A 15870-nucleotide genomic window follows, 5' to 3' on the forward strand; every position below is an offset into this window, starting at 1 on the left:
AGACACATTTCTTGAAATTATGCTCCATTTCCCAAAACTCTAAACACAAATGCATAACTGCACACTCATCTTCACAAACTTCAAACTTCCATGTCAAAACCTCTCTCTCCACTCACCACTCAAAACCATGTAATCTTACATCTAAACCAAACTTTGCCTTCAGACATCACACAAAAGCCATCAAATACACATACACTACAAAATAGCCATTACAAATGGATGAGATCAATTCAAAACACTACCGTAAAAACCTGTTACTGCAATGAATAATGGCGCTTATGGTTTTCCCCCAGAACAACCTCTTTACATGATGAACACAATATAAAGACACAACACATGTATACATTTTCAAAATTTTTAATTCCTCAATGTACTGTAGTAAAATAAACTGAAATTGAGTGAAAAAGTAAATGTACTGTAAAAATATGCAACTGATAAAGAACGTAGAATACAGTAAAATAATTTCCATGTATTTACCAATATAAACCAATGAAAAAGAAAAACAGTTTGTACATAAAGAAAGAAATCACATTTATTCTGCCTCAGCATCCCGTCTCTGGTCTGGGTCAGGCCAGAGATTCTCATCAACATCACCTCACATCACAAAACAAGTTAACTGACCCATGGCCCTTTTATCTATCTATCCTGAGGTTCTGATTGGTGTGTGAACAATTTTGACTCTTAGTGTTTGCACCTGGGGAATTGTGTGTTAATTGTGTTCGTGATTGCTGTGATGACTTGAGTTAATGATATTGAATGCCAGTGCTTTCTAAATGAGCACATGGTGCAGCCAGTGATATATGAAGGGATTTGTGTGTAGAGTTTTTCACAAAAAGTTCAACAAATCTGAATCATGTGTGGAAACAGGGGAATAGTGTTTATAGTTTTGGGAAATGGGTCTGTCTTTTGGTAGATGGCGTCGTGGTTTGGGATGTTTAGTTAATAGGCCCAGTTATAGTGTGTAACCGATCGAGAAAAACTGTATGTAGAAAAAAGCTTCGTCATCAGACCTATCAACTGCATCCAGGACAGAAAGAGACAGGATGATACTCACTGGAGTTCCTGGTAAACCAGGCATCCCAGCGATCCCAACCCGGCCTTGGTCTCCTTTCTCACCCCTCTGTTCACACACACACACACACACACACACACACACACGCAAGCCTTGTCTTTGATGTGATTCATCTCAGGCTTTGTGGTTCTCACATGTTCGGCTTCTAGCTCCTTTTAACACCCTGAACATTAGGGAACTCGTGGGTTTTAATAGCAATAATGATCACCTTTTTAGCTACGTACAAAGAAATATTAAAAGCTTTGCCTTTGATAAAAGTTGTCGTGTAGGTGGGATAATCCTATTCAATGGCAAAGTCCTTTTTCATAAGAGAAAACGATGTGGAATTGTACTCTTGGCACGTAATAGCCTTGCCATCGACAAGCAGCTATTAGGCTCTGTCAAGCCGGCCACTTGCCTTTTGTTCCTCAGTTCCTGGACCCAACTGACGGTGTTTCATGATAGAACAGGTTGGACTCTCTACTATAAGGTGTCTAACTGAACTTCACTGCACTGAATCAGAGAAATTCATCTCATCTCTCTCCATAGTTCCCATTCATTTGATGGCTTATTACAGTAACTGCTCCTTAGAGATGAACAGGTGCAGCAATCTCTCCATTAAAAGCTGATCCTTTTTGTGCCACTAAAATGTGATTTTTCGGTTTCAAGGAATCTAATTCTCCATGATGCCTGACATGTCGTTGGGACTGAAATACCATGATTTTAATGCCACAATAATGGACCGATTTCTAATGTGTGTTGCAGCTGTTGTTATGGACTTCACATTCATTACTCTTACTGTAAGGTTGCACCGCTGTTTCTGTTCTTTGAACAAACGCTTTTTCCTTCCTGGGTTATTAACCAAGCCAGCTTGGTACAACTTAACTCACTGTAGGTCAGAAATGTGAAATAGTAGATTCTCACAAAAAATATTGATGCACTTACCAGACCTGGCTCTCCCTTGTGTCCCTGGTCACCCTGCAGTTGTTATGAAACAGCTTGTGAGTAGACTTCAAAGTGCTATATAAGTAATAGCTTTGAAGCTATTACTATAATACAGCAGGACATTTAAGTGTAACTGTAGGACATTTGGAAAAAGGAAACAATATAATAGCATTAATGCACGGGTTGAAACGTGTGTAGGAGTTTGTCTAACCTTGAGTCCTGGTCTGCCTGGTAAACCATCCAGTCCATCTCTTCCTGACCCGGACACGCCCTGCAAAGCAGCAGATTTCATATTTCAATATCAATACATTTTTAGAATAATTTGTTCATCAATTCATTTCATGAACTAAGCCACAGTAAATGTAATGGAAGTGATGGACATACCAGAGATGACCCTGGTGGACCAGGTTTGCCCTCAGGACCCTTTGGAGAGACAAATAAAAACAGTTTGATATCGGTACCATAATTTCTTCTGTTGTGTCCATTCCTTTGTGAGTATGAACTACTATCTGTGGTAATCATTATCAGCTTGATATGGAACTTGCAGCATGTAATTTGCTCATTCTATTCACTGTTTGTCCTTGGAACAAAAGATGGGATACTCACTCTTGGCCCAGGAAGACCTGTTTCTCCTCTCAGACCAGGCTCACCAGGCTCTCCTGGTTCCCCCTGAAGAAGAGAAGAGAAGAGAAGAGAAGAGAAGAGAAGAGAAGAGAAGAGAAGAGAAGAGAAGAGAAGAGAAGAGAGGAGAGGAGAGAGAAGAGAAGAGAAGAGAGGAGGAGAGGAGAGAGAAGAGAAGAGAAGAGAAGAGAGGAGGAGGAGAGGAGAGAGAAGAGAAGAGAAGAGAAGAGGGGAGGAGAGAGAAGAGAAGAGAGGAGGAGAGGAGAGAAGAGAAGAGAAGAGAAGAGGAGAGAAGAGTAGAGAAGAGGAGAGAAGAGAAGAGAGGAGAGAGAAGAGAAGAGAGGAGGAGAGGAGAGAGAAGAGAAGAGAAGAGAAGAGAAGAGAAGAGAAGAGAAGAGAAGAGAGGAGAGAGAAGAGAAGAGAGGAGGAGAGGAGAGAGAAGAGAAGAGAAGAGAAGAGAAGAGAAGAGAGGAGGGGAGGAGAGGAGAGAGAAGAGAAGAGAAGAGGAGAGAAGAGAAGAGAAGAGAAGAGAAGAGAAAAGAAGAGAAGAGGAGAGAAGAGGAGAGAAGAAAAGAGAAGAGGAGAGAAGAGAAGAGAAGAGAATGTAGAATCATTTCCCCAAAAAACATTTCATACTGAATGAAATAAATGTTAACATGGCATGTTCTCTTCAGTAAAGTTACCTTAATCACTCTGGTCAGTACGTTGTTGTCTGAGGTGAGCTGATAGGATGAAGACAAAGAGTACAAGTTAACTTCAGACATTAATTGTATAAGGTCTTATGGGAGATTGTTGTTTTTTTTTCAGTTTCTTTACAATGAATACATCTGTCAAACATGGCTGAATTGACGCAAAGCCTAAAATGGTAATAAAAGTTTGTTTACTTGTGCTCCTCCCGGAGGTCCAGGTTTTCCCTTTGGAATGGCAGCAGCAGGATTGAAACGAGACCACAAGGAAACACAATTAGAGAAGGACTGAAAGCTCACAGTGCTAAACACAGAAAGTCCATATTGGCAACACAGAGGGAAACGTCAGACGCACTGACGGGCGGCATACGTAAAAAGCCAAACTTAATTAGTGAACATATCAAAATAGAAATCAAGGAATCACAAGAGGAGAGCAGGTTTGCAAAGATGTGAAACGTGGAGTATGACAGAAGAACAATCAGGAGGCGGTCAACCAGAGGAGACAATAAGACAGGCTCATTGACGACAGCCATCATGAATATAAATATACCGGCTCTCCCTTTTCTCCTCTCTTGCCATCTGTTCCCTGAAACAAAAAGGAAAGCTCATGTCATCTTGCAGCACTGCAACTCCAGCTGAAGTTTTCCAATGAATTTTGGTGATATTCAACATAAAATAAAGACTGATTCCCTACACATGGAGAACAAAGTGAAACAGATTGTTAAAGTGGAACCTCTGTTTCTTTCATGGTGTGGTGTCTTCTTTTAACGTCTTAATTCAAAGAACTTACAGACAGACCCGTCTTCCCAGTGTCTCCTTTGTCTCCTGGATCGCCTGGTCGCCCTGGTAATCCCAGCGGACCCTAGTCAACATTAAATATAGAATTAAAAGAACATATTTTTAGTCAAATGAAAGTGTGCAGTACCCTTGCACTGGTGTTTAGATGAAAAAATTGTCTAATTCCTTGAACAATCAATACTTTACCCTAATTCCTCTTTCCCCAGGTTGTCCAGCTGATCCTTGTTCGCCCTGCAAAAGACAAAATGAATAAATGAACAAACAAACAAAGATAGTATTTAATGTTGAACATGACTCTAATGATTATAATGACTGAATGAATACGTTTAAACCTCTTTGCCAGGTCCGAATCACACTGATAACCAGATCAGGCCACAGTGAGTAAACTGAACAATCCAAACAAAAGCACCACGTAAACAAACTGACCCTTCCTCCTTGGTCTCCTTTAGCTCCAGCTTCGCCCTACACACACAAGCACAAGAGTGTCTGTCACCAACATTGCATCATGGGAAGCATTTAGTCATCTATACAAACACACATATCTGAGAATAGAACTGGAAATGGGAAATGTCATATTCAGAGCTGCAAACCAAAGAAACTCAAATGCAGAGGAACAGCCAGTACTTGACAGTTTCCTAAACTGCAGATGAAATGTAGAACTATATTTATATATTATACACACTTTCACTCATCCTGAAGGTTATGGTGATCGACTTATGTAATCTGTGTTTTGTGTTTTGATAGTTATTATATCTAATGTCTTGGTGTATATTGTGGATCCCAAATGAGGCCAAAAACAATTTTCTTGCTTGCATGGAAAACAAAGTTGTATTGTATTGTATTGTATTGTATTGACTGCAAACACCTTGTATCATTGCAGTAACAACCACTTAGGACTTACTTACATCTTTACCTCTTAATCCTGGTGCTCCAGGATTGCCGGGTAGCCCAACACTCCCTTTCTCCCCTTGAGAGCCATCCTGCCCCTGCAGACAAACAGATTACTTCATTAACAACCTGAGTACAAATCCAAATCTTTTCATTTAAGGTTTTGTCATGACAATGAAAGTTTGTAGATGAGCTGCCCCAAAACACGCAAAATCTCATATATTATATAGGAAAAATCATCTGCTGTATGATTTACCTTTGGTCCAGGTTTTCCAGACAAGCCAACATTTCCCTAAAAAGGATAAATAAATCAATAAATAAAAATGGACAACTTTTCCCTGCGTCAAGATCATGTCAACACTACAGGGATAAAGTGACAGATTATTACATTTTCAGGTGACTCACCCTCTCACCGTTCTCTCCCTTTGGTCCCTGCTGTCCAGGAATCCCAAACCCAGGACTGCCCTGCACACATCAAAACAAAACACACTGCAACCATCGTTTTGGACATTAATTGTTCTATTCTTATATCAGTAATCGTCATCGTAAATGTCAAAATGCATGTATGACGCAACTGTCACTATTAACCTTGTCTCCTTTGGCTCCTTGTACACCCTTTATCCCCTGGGGCCCAGTGGGACCGACTGGACCGACGTCACCCTGACGGACAGAAAAGATCCACACACATGCACACATACACACAAACACCACACCACACCACACACACACACACACACACACACACACACACACACATCAATCAAAACGATTGTTCAGCAGGCAAAATGGCTGCAGCAGTGTCAAAACTAAATTGTCTCCACTTTTAATGGCACCCTGTGGATTAAAGATTAAAGAGGTCCCATTCAAAGGACTCTGAAGCATTCGGTCCCACTGCAAACGCTAATAAGGGAAAATCTTAATTGTGTTTGATAAGCAGACCCAGAGGACGGTGTCTGAGTGTGCAAGAATACCCCAAACAATTAATTAACAATGCTTCAACAGTAAAAACACAAAGAAAATCACTTCCCTCCAGCAGACTGACTTTTGTTAAAGCCAATGAAGATAAGTAAGCAAACTAGTTGCCCTTGAGCAAGGCACTTAAACCCTGATTCCTCCAGTGGAGGAGCTCAGTGGAACAGAAGAAGAATGTGGCAGATTGGAGTTTTAATTATACAAATGTTTCTCGGAGGCAGAGCTGCTCTGGAGGCCGAAAAATAACCTCATTGGTTGAGTTAAACCTCAGTGGGCGGAGCCAAAGAACCACAGTTTTTCAGAGCGCATGTTAGCTATTTGGCAAACTTGAATGGCAAAGAAGGAACTCTTGCCTTCTTCACTGGGCTTCAGTCTCTTCTTTGAGGTTCAACTCAACCAATAAGATGATTTCAGCCTCCCAGAAATGATTTTATAACTAAAACTGTGTGATTGAGCTGCACAGCTCCCAGTTATGAAAGTGTGTAACTATTAATGTGAAGCAGGGTGATGCAACACATTTCCCTGGATAAATAAATAAAGTTAAAAAAAAATAAAGTTGACTTTAGTGACTTACCCTGGCACCCTTCTTTCCAGTTGGGCCAATTATCTGTTGTGATGAAAAAAAGAGCTGTAACAGTTCTGTACAGTGCTACTGTCTACAGCATTATGTAATCATCATATAAGTTTAATATCTGCTGGGTGAAATAATATTTTGTTTGTCTTACACCCTTGGCAGGATCTCCAGGCGTTCCTCTTGGACCCTCATCTCCTTTTTGTCCGTTTGGTCCCGTCAATCCCTAAAACAATGAAGGGCAATTATAGCAATAGATTTCTGATTCTTGTGTTGTTGTTTTGTTTGCTTATTAGTATTTAGTGATTATCTATCTATTATTCCTGACCTCTTGGCCTCTCCTGCACATTGCTGTTGCTTCATTTTTTATTTTGTTTAATATTTTTTTTGTGTGTTTATGTGCTAATGGATAAATCAATTCAAATTTCTACAGCGTTGTCACGTTTCAATTTACTTTCAGCTATATCATAAAACTCCAAAAAGCCTAAAAGCATGATGCGTCATTCTGCGTTGGAGTTTGAATTGGAAAACAAAAATAAGAAATGATTCACACTGTACGACAAAAGAGATGAAGATTGTCCTAATGATGGCATGTGCTCAAGATAATCGGCTCATTCATTATGCTGCCTCAAATTAAAATTCAGTGATGCAAGACAAAACGGCCGGCCCATTTGCAAAAGATACCCACTGAGGTTTGACAACTTGGCTCATGATCACATGCAATCACAATCATCCCTGATAGACAGAACCTGATCTCAAAAACCTCGAACAAAACGGCTTTCTCTTTTGTTCATGTATCAATGTGCGCGTCTGTTAGGGGAGATTAGACAGCAGCCAGTAAACACACTGCGTCTGCATCATACTTTCTTCTAATCAAAAAAAAGAATCAAGGTGGATTTTTAATATGCTGAGGTGAGTCAGTGGGAGCTTGGGTGAAAAGTGTCGTGGGTGGAAAAAAACAAAAAGAAAAGGTCTGGCGGCTGTGGACTCAGTAGAATTGATTTTCCTGCACACACACACGCACACACACACACCTATAAGTGGAGGTAATTGCACAAATCTCATTCAAGCTTTGGAAGGCGGAGTGGCAAAACCAAGAGAATTGAGATCTGCATCACCCAAAGACTAGATTCTGCTTGACAGTGGTTTGTGGCTGCACACCATAATGGGTTCCAGCAGTTCCAGCTAACCATAACCCAACGCAACATGCACTTCTTCTCCTGTATCATCAACTCTCAACCTAGACCACATTCTGCTACATGTAATCCTCTCTGGTGAAGAGGAATGTGAGAACGTAATGGTACTCACTGTGGGTCCCTGTGGTCCAGTTGGTCCCATCTCTCCTCGGTCGCCCTACAGAACACAAAAGAGTGTTTGGTATTTCGGCCTTGATTATCCGAAAGATATTTATTGTACTCTTCACAGTAGAAAACATCACTTTTTCCCATTTGTCCTCAAAAAGCAGATACTAGAGTTTGGCATCACACCCAGAATTCACCAGAACCTGCACCAGTGACACACACACACACACACACACACACACACCGCAGGCTTTCATTCAGATGTGAGGCCAATCATATTCCAAAACCTATTTGACTGACTTACAGCTGAATGAAATAGACTTTTTCACATCAACGTATTAATTATACAGTGACTATTTTCAGCTTAATGAAGGCAAGAGAGATAAAATGAGCTCACCTTGTCCCCCTGCTCCCCTTTCAGTCCCTTCTTTCCCTGCAGATGAAAATAAAACACTGGCTCTGAATCCTTTCATCACTGATAGTTTGGTTTGTCTCATTAGACTGAACTGGGATTAAATCGTATGCATTTGATTGAGGGTAAAATACGCAGGATCTCATTGCTAGCTATTGAAGATAATGGAGATAATGATCGAGTGACACACCCGAGGTCCGACGATTCCTTGGACGCCCTGATCTCCAGTCTCACCCTGGAAAAATAAACAGCATAAAAAATTGCATTTTATAAATAGATATCAGGGTTTTGCATTACAAAAAACATTAATGATCACATTCAAAAGACAGTAAATAGACTTCTGTATGTTCTGTATGTATATTTTTCTTGTTCTGTTTATTCAAGTGAAGTTTGGTGGTGGTTACCTTCGGGCCTACTGGTCCTGATAAGCCTATATTTCCCTGCAAAACAAAAGTTCAAACATTGAAACAAGGAAAAAAAAACATTTTATGTTAAAGTATGCAAAAATACAATGATGTTTCATAATCAAAATCTGCCAATTGTTTGTGTTATCCTTATTATCTTGGACAGTTTAGTTGAGAAACAGAACCTTGTATGTGATTTTGTCAACACTGACTTTTGGGAAGTACATTTTCAGTTTCAGATGTGTTGGCATTACAGTGAAACCAAGCTCACTGAGGTGCAGAAGCTTAAACAAACACTCTGAGTCTACTAATTTAGCCTCCCATTCATTGTCAGTGGAGCAGTTCCACAAAGTCTCTCTTGACGGCATCGCAGCCTGGGGTCCTGGTTGGTCCACACTAATAGGAATAACATTGCCAAATTCCTTTTTGCATGGTGGATTTTCCCTTTCAAGTTTCTGTTGATGTACCTTCTCTCCTGGCTCTCCACGGGGACCTTGAACACCTTGTATACCAATTCCTTCTTCACCCTGAGAAAAGGCATCAATTAAACAGTTTCACATTCACATACTTTCAGTGTACCGTGTAAAAGTTATCATTTCCTGATCAATAAGAGACAATTTTACCTTCTCTCCCTTGTGACCTGGTGTTCCTGGCACCCCATCAATGCCGATGGGCCCGGGTAAACCTGCAATACCCTAGTTTTCATGCATGAGTGGGAGAGAAAGAGTGAGTCAGATCACAGTTCAAAATATGTAAACACATTTGTTTTAGAGCCAAAGGCAAAGTTGTGTCACCATAGTATTTTTAAACACTTGTGAACAGTTTTTAATTTGTGTTTCTCAATGTCTTTTGCCATTCATGACAATTTAAACTGCTCAAACAATCAGTGAGTATGCACTTACGTCTTTTCCCTGGTCCCCTTTGTCTCCTTTCATCCCCTGCTTCCCACGTAAACCCTTACAAACATAATGAACGTATTATCAATAAAAATAAACGATGCATGTTTCACAAATAAATAATAAATACTGACTCAGTGGCTTTAAATTTCTATGCAAGCAGAAAAATTAAACCAATAATTCTGAACATGGTTGTTCTGTTGCCATCTGCAGTTTGAAATGTTTGCTGCCAGTTAGGTAGACTAAGTCAAGTCAAGCCAAGTCAAGTTTATTTATATAGCCCTTTATCTCAAGCATGTCTCTAACTAACATTCTAGTGGATAGAAGCCATCCAATCCTTTGATCCGCTGCAACCTTTGGAACAGATTAATGAAGGGATGCAAACAAGCCTGACACTTACTTTAGCCCCGGGCTCCCCGGCTTCTCCCTGAAAAGTACAGAGTAAAAATAGAAAAAACATGTCTATGTTGAGTACTATCACAACATGTTCAAATCACACACACTGAATGGGTTGGCTTGACATGATGCAATATGATGATACTGGTATTATGATACAGTGCAATATTAACTGTGAGGTGTCATTATGCTGTTAAAGTGGTCGCCAATGCATAGAAGAGATCACAGCTTATAAAGTATGCTGCTTTTGTGATTAGTTTGAATGTTGAACCAGGTCCATGTTACCTTGACAGAAATCCCTGGTGAGCCCAGTGGTCCTGGCTGACCAGGCAGGCCTGAAGCTCCAGAGACCCCCGGTACACCAGGAGGTCCTTGGGGACCCTGTGACACAGAGTGAATAATATGTCACTTATACAAAGGTTAACTGTTGAAAAAGCTCCTGATATGGCTTTTTTGAGGACTCACTGAAGATCCTGGTTCTCCTTTTCGCCCAGGGATGAAACCTGCTTCTGTTCCCCCGATAACATATCCAGGTTCTCCCTGTGGGGAGAAGACAAGCTCACTCAAACTATGACAACTATACATATACATGGATATGGTCCATTTCCTTTAATCCTTTTCCAGAAAGTAGATTATTCTAGTGAAATTATTTTACGTCAAGGAACTTGTGCACAAATCCAAGCAGACATCAAGCAATCTAAAGTCATTTCACTGGACTTTTATAGTTCATTACATGAGGTCAGACTTACTCTCTCTCCTCTCTGTCCTTTTGGACCAGTGACTCCAGGAAGGCCCTGCCATTGAAAAAGAGACATGAAAGTGTTCATACTATTAATTAATATACATTATTATAAAATTTACATAATTGTAATTCTGATATATGTGGAGGACATGAAAAAGTTCAATGGTAAATATAAACGCCCACCTCCTGTCTGACTTTGAAAGACAAAAAAAAGTAGGATTGGTTGCTAAATCTAATGAATAGCTAAATTATTCTACCTTCTTTTAGCTTTCTTTTCTAGTGACTCCTCCCTTGATCTTTCCCTGCATTTTGATTTTTGATACTGTAAGGTTGTCTTATTTTTAAGATTTATTTTTGGCATGTTAGCCTTTACTTGATGGTTCACAGTGGAAAGAGACAGTAAATATTAGGAGAGACAGAGGGGGATGACATATGACAAACGTCCTGGGCCGGATTCAAACACAGAATATTGTGGTTACACCATATGCACCTAAGGCAACTGAGCCATCAAGATGCCCCATAAGATGATTTTCTTTCATAAATTGTTTTATAGTTTTGATCTTACCATGTCCCCTGGAACACCTGCAGTACCCTGAAAGAAATTATGTTTGTTATTTTCACAGTTACAACTAAATCAAATAAACCTTAACTAGGTCAGTTTGAAGTTTTTCTTTGTTTATTTCGTTACCCGTTGGCCGGCAGAACCTGGGGGTCCAGTTCTCCCTGGTCGCCCAGGCAACCCAGGAACACCATCTGTTCCGGGAAGTCCCTGTCAAATGAAGAAATTATGGTCTGTGCCAAGAAATAAAACAACAATAGACAAAGGCACACAGAAATCACTGTGGGGTTCTGAGATTGGATACCAACCGAGGCATGGTGACTTTCATATTTCACATCATCATCTATGGGTCTCTCATCGAATTAGAAGAGAATAAGAAATACACCCCAGACTGTGCCAACTGACACATTAAACAAGTGTTTATCCAAACCTCAGACCTCCAAACTAATTACTCGACTGAATAGGCATTAATGAGCAAAAAGCGTCGGAATATAAAATATATCATATTGAAACAAAGCCCAACCCTCTCCACCACCAAGACTGCCTATCCATGACCGCAGTGAAAAACAGGAAAAACTCAGGGAGAACAGAGTTGAAGAAAACAACCAGCCACCACCTGGTAGACTTCCATTCGAAACACATTTTTACATCGGTGGTGAAGCAAATATAAACTTTTTTATATTTTTGCTAGCCTGTTATGATGTTAGCCATGTGGCCTTTTGCATATGTGACTGTCGATGACAATGGTGGTGGTGGTGGTGGTGGTGGTGGCGTGTGTGTGTGTGTGTGTGTGTGTGTGTGTGTTGTTTCTTACCCTCTCTCCCTTCTCTCCTTTGGAAGAGCTGAAAGGATCATACTCTCCAGAGCTTTGCTTAAATCTCTGCATAAACACAAAGAAGACCACTGGTTATTTCTAAAAAGTGATATTTTTTACTGCTGTGTTTATTGACATCAAACTTTCTTCAGTCAAACTTTTATGCTGTGCAATTCGCCAAGGTCGCTAGCTTTAGGTTTCATACTCATTTGTAAACAACATTCATTCAATCCAATTCTATGTTTCATAATGAAATTTATTGGAATTACAGTTTTTTTTGATTGCTAAGACACATTTCTTGAAATTATGCTCCATTTCCCAAAACTCTAAACACAAATGCATAACTGCACACTCATCTTCACAAACTTCAAACTTCCATGTCAAAACCAAACTCTCCACTCAAAACCATGTAATCTTACATCTAAACCAAACTTTGCCTTCAGACATCACACAAAAGCCATCAAATACACATACACTACAAAACAGCCATTACACACTGGTGAGATCAATTCAAAACACTACTGTAAAAACCTGTTACTGCAATGAATAATGGAGCTTATGGTTTTCCCCCAGAACAACCTCTTTACATGATGAACACAATATAAAGACACAACACATGTATACAGTTTCAAAATTTTTACAGCAATTCCTCAATGTACTGTAGTAAAATAAACTGAAATTGAGTGAAAAAGTAAATGTACTGTAAAAATATGCAACTGATAAAGAACGTAGAATACAGTAAAATAATTTCCATGTATTTACCAATATAAACCAATGAAAAAGAAAAACAGTTTGTACATAAAGAAAGAAATCACATTTATTCTGCCTCAGCATCCTGTCTTTGGTCTGGGTCAGGCCAGAGATTCTCATCAACATCACCTCACATCACAAAACAAGTGAACATGGCCATGGCCCTTTTATCTGTCTATCCTGAGGTTCTGATTGGTGTGTGAACAATTTTGACTCTTAGTGTTTGCACCTGGAGAATTGTGTGTTAATTGTGTTCGAGCTGTGATGACTTGAGTTAATGATATTGAATGCCAGTGCTTTCTAAATGAGCACATGGTGCAGCCAGTGATATATGAAGGGATTTGTGTGTAGAGTTTTTCACAAAAAGTTCAACAAATCTGAATCATGTGTGGAAACAGGGGAATAGTGTTTATAGTTTTGGGAAATGGGTCTGTCTTTTGGTAGATGGCGTCGTGGGTTGGGATGTTTAGTTAATAGGCCCAGTTATAGTGTGTAACCGATCGAGAAAAACTGTAATAGCCATGAGTGCATTCATGCACAATGATCTGAGGGGAAATGTCCTTGCAGGAATACATTCAATCAGTTCATAGGTTCTAGAAAAAAAACAATGGTTGAACATACCAGTCCTCCGAGACCAAAACCATCTCCCTAGACAAAGAAAATGAGAGAAGGAGAAAGTGTGTGTGAGAGGGTGATTCATGTCTACATGAATCTCTAAATCAATTTAATCTTTAACAGGGATTCATTTGACTCACCTTTGCACCTTTCTGGCCCTGGAAGTATAAAGCAAATGACAACAGATTAACAAAGAGAAGAAGCCATTAATCACTTTAACATTAATCTGTGTTTGAGAAGTTCAGATAAATGTCAGCAGATATCAATGAAGTTGAAACCCGGATGTAGGCTTGGGCTGGCGTGAGAATTTAAAAACCGGTCTGGTATCCATCAAAATATGCCAAAACCAGTAATACTGACTTTTAACCACAAGAGGGTGCACTGCACTTGCATGTTAATGCAGTATGTGCAGGCAAGTTAAACGCGTCACACAGATAGTCATGACATCATGGCGCTGGGACGAAATCTGAACACAGACTTACTCCTCGGTACTGTCAAAATTGTCGCATTTGGATAACAGCTATGATGAAAAATGCATTTTCAACCCAAAGTTAACATTAGGTAGGTAGAGTGTAGACATTATCATGTGGTTATGTGGTTATGTGCCTATTCAAACTGCACATGCCCCCTCAGATATTTGACATTTCTCAGATATTTTTTGTTGTTTTCATTTGTTGTATTTAGTCACAATAATTCAGATTGTGCCAGCACCAAAAGAGAGAGCCATATTTTAAAATGCAGCTGGCAATAACTATGTTAACATCTATGTTCCCTACTGATGAGAAAACTGGTGATATGGTGATGATAGTGATGATGAAGATGATGATGAGGAGGAGGAGGAAGAGGCGGATGAAAATAAGCAGAATGATGTGTCTGAAGAGAGAACCCACCTTAACACACTGTGAGGGGCAGGGACCCTCGGGCTTCAGCAGCTCCTCTGGGTCTTCAGTAGGAGTGTCCAACTGAGCAGACTAAGAAAATAGAATGAATTATGTCAAATACATACAATAAAGTACAATAACTACCTGACATGTAAATCATACAAGTCAAGCAATATATATGATGTCAACTGAGGAGTAATGTTCCAGCTTTGTGTTTGAAACGAGGAAGAAGAAGGTAATCATCAGATTATCAGATGTAAAACAAGACACTATCAAGAAACTATCTCCCTGTTTATACTTTAGTGTTTTTTCCCACCTCATCATGTAGTTTGAACTCGGAGAGGAGCGCCGCACTACAGATGTTATTGATGAATTCTCTCTCTATCGAAGGGAAATCATCAAAGGTCTGGGAGTAGAAGATATTCTTGTAGCTGGTTGGAGATGCGATCTTCTTCAGCTCCTCAAGGTCTGCATTAGCTACTCCAACTGCCAGAACACTGACCCCTAATGAAAAAGAGAGATATGGGGATTAAAAACAAGACAATCCCGACTGAATATTCCGGTATGTGGAATCTTATCTGTCGCACATTTGTGATAAAATGAAAGGACACTTAAATCCTCTTCAAAATTCACTTTCATCAATTTTAGGTAAAACTAGTCATTGGTAACAGTCTTTAGGATCCCTTTAGGCAGAACTGACCCAGAGCACGTGCAATCCTGGAGGGTGGCACCACATCATCCTGGGCCCTGCCATCTGTGATCAGAACCACAACATGGGCCACATCCTGCCTCATCCCCAGAGACTCCTGGAACAGCTCCTGCAGCACATAGCTGATGCCTTTTCCTGGAGGTAAATAGCAGTATTGTCAGCAAAGAAGATGACTTTTGAGATAGGTTTACTCTGATTAGGGGTGATAGAATAAGTTAGCTTTCCTGTACAATGCTGTATGGTGTTTGGATGTGTGTGAAGAGGTGTGAGCAGTGTTTGTGTGTGTGCTTGTGAGTAACCTGTTTTGGTGTTGCCCCCTGTGTAGCGCAGCCCTCTGAGCGCCCTGAGCACGGAGTTTCTGTCTTTGTAGTCGCTCAGACGGAATTCGATGCGAGGCTCATCGCTGTAGTGAACCACGGCTATCTGAGGGAGGAGAGATGGGAGAAAATGCAGATTGCACAATAATCTAGACAATTCTTTCCATACACATGCTCTCTGTACAGACTGATGTGGAATCCTCCTGCCACACTAAACAAACAGCTGGTACAAGAGTAGACATAGAAAGCTTCATACTGACACACTGACCTGTGCTCCCTGAGGACCAACAACGGGGAAATAAGTGGCCACCCGGAATATGAAGTCTTTCATCTTGGCAAAGTTATTAGCGCCGATGCTCGAGGACTCATCCACCAAGAATACTATGTCTGCTTTGGTCTTACCACACACTGACAAAACACACACACATACACACAACTTTAAATATATAGATATTCACCACCTCGATAAGCAAGAAAACATATAAAGGCAATGCTCTACTTATTTATGTAAAAACTGTTAATAAAACACACTGTATTTTCTA

At 40.1% G+C, this 15870-nt stretch overlaps 1 protein-coding gene across 1 annotated transcript in view; it reads right to left on the minus strand.

Moving 5' to 3' along the window:
* col7a1l (collagen type VII alpha 1-like) overlaps window positions 1-15870 on the minus strand; it is a 68146-nt gene that overhangs the window by 21568 nt on the left and 30708 nt on the right. The window contains exons 22-59 of the mRNA XM_078282240.1: window positions 15597-15736; window positions 15311-15434; window positions 15003-15146; window positions 14619-14806; window positions 14312-14392; window positions 13562-13579; window positions 13428-13454; window positions 12057-12122; window positions 11372-11452; window positions 11249-11275; window positions 10691-10735; window positions 10407-10481; window positions 10227-10322; window positions 9946-9972; window positions 9552-9605; window positions 9273-9344; window positions 9117-9176; window positions 8650-8685; window positions 8436-8480; window positions 8231-8266; window positions 7841-7885; window positions 6687-6758; window positions 6536-6568; window positions 5578-5649; window positions 5395-5454; window positions 5246-5281; window positions 5007-5087; window positions 4528-4563; window positions 4288-4332; window positions 4094-4165; window positions 3854-3889; window positions 3502-3531; window positions 3301-3339; window positions 2603-2665; window positions 2381-2419; window positions 2208-2267; window positions 1997-2029; window positions 1055-1120 (exon numbers count right to left, since the gene is read on the minus strand). Coding sequence (XP_078138366.1) covers window positions 1055-1120; window positions 1997-2029; window positions 2208-2267; window positions 2381-2419; window positions 2603-2665; window positions 3301-3339; window positions 3502-3531; window positions 3854-3889; window positions 4094-4165; window positions 4288-4332; window positions 4528-4563; window positions 5007-5087; window positions 5246-5281; window positions 5395-5454; window positions 5578-5649; window positions 6536-6568; window positions 6687-6758; window positions 7841-7885; window positions 8231-8266; window positions 8436-8480; window positions 8650-8685; window positions 9117-9176; window positions 9273-9344; window positions 9552-9605; window positions 9946-9972; window positions 10227-10322; window positions 10407-10481; window positions 10691-10735; window positions 11249-11275; window positions 11372-11452; window positions 12057-12122; window positions 13428-13454; window positions 13562-13579; window positions 14312-14392; window positions 14619-14806; window positions 15003-15146; window positions 15311-15434; window positions 15597-15736 — 2360 coding nt within the window. The remainder of the gene's footprint in view (window positions 1-1054; window positions 1121-1996; window positions 2030-2207; window positions 2268-2380; window positions 2420-2602; window positions 2666-3300; window positions 3340-3501; window positions 3532-3853; window positions 3890-4093; window positions 4166-4287; window positions 4333-4527; window positions 4564-5006; window positions 5088-5245; window positions 5282-5394; window positions 5455-5577; window positions 5650-6535; window positions 6569-6686; window positions 6759-7840; window positions 7886-8230; window positions 8267-8435; window positions 8481-8649; window positions 8686-9116; window positions 9177-9272; window positions 9345-9551; window positions 9606-9945; window positions 9973-10226; window positions 10323-10406; window positions 10482-10690; window positions 10736-11248; window positions 11276-11371; window positions 11453-12056; window positions 12123-13427; window positions 13455-13561; window positions 13580-14311; window positions 14393-14618; window positions 14807-15002; window positions 15147-15310; window positions 15435-15596; window positions 15737-15870) is intronic.

Source organism: Centroberyx gerrardi, chromosome 24 (genome assembly GCF_048128805.1).
Source record: "Centroberyx gerrardi isolate f3 chromosome 24, fCenGer3.hap1.cur.20231027, whole genome shotgun sequence".
Lineage (NCBI taxonomy): Eukaryota > Metazoa > Chordata > Actinopteri > Beryciformes > Berycidae > Centroberyx > Centroberyx gerrardi.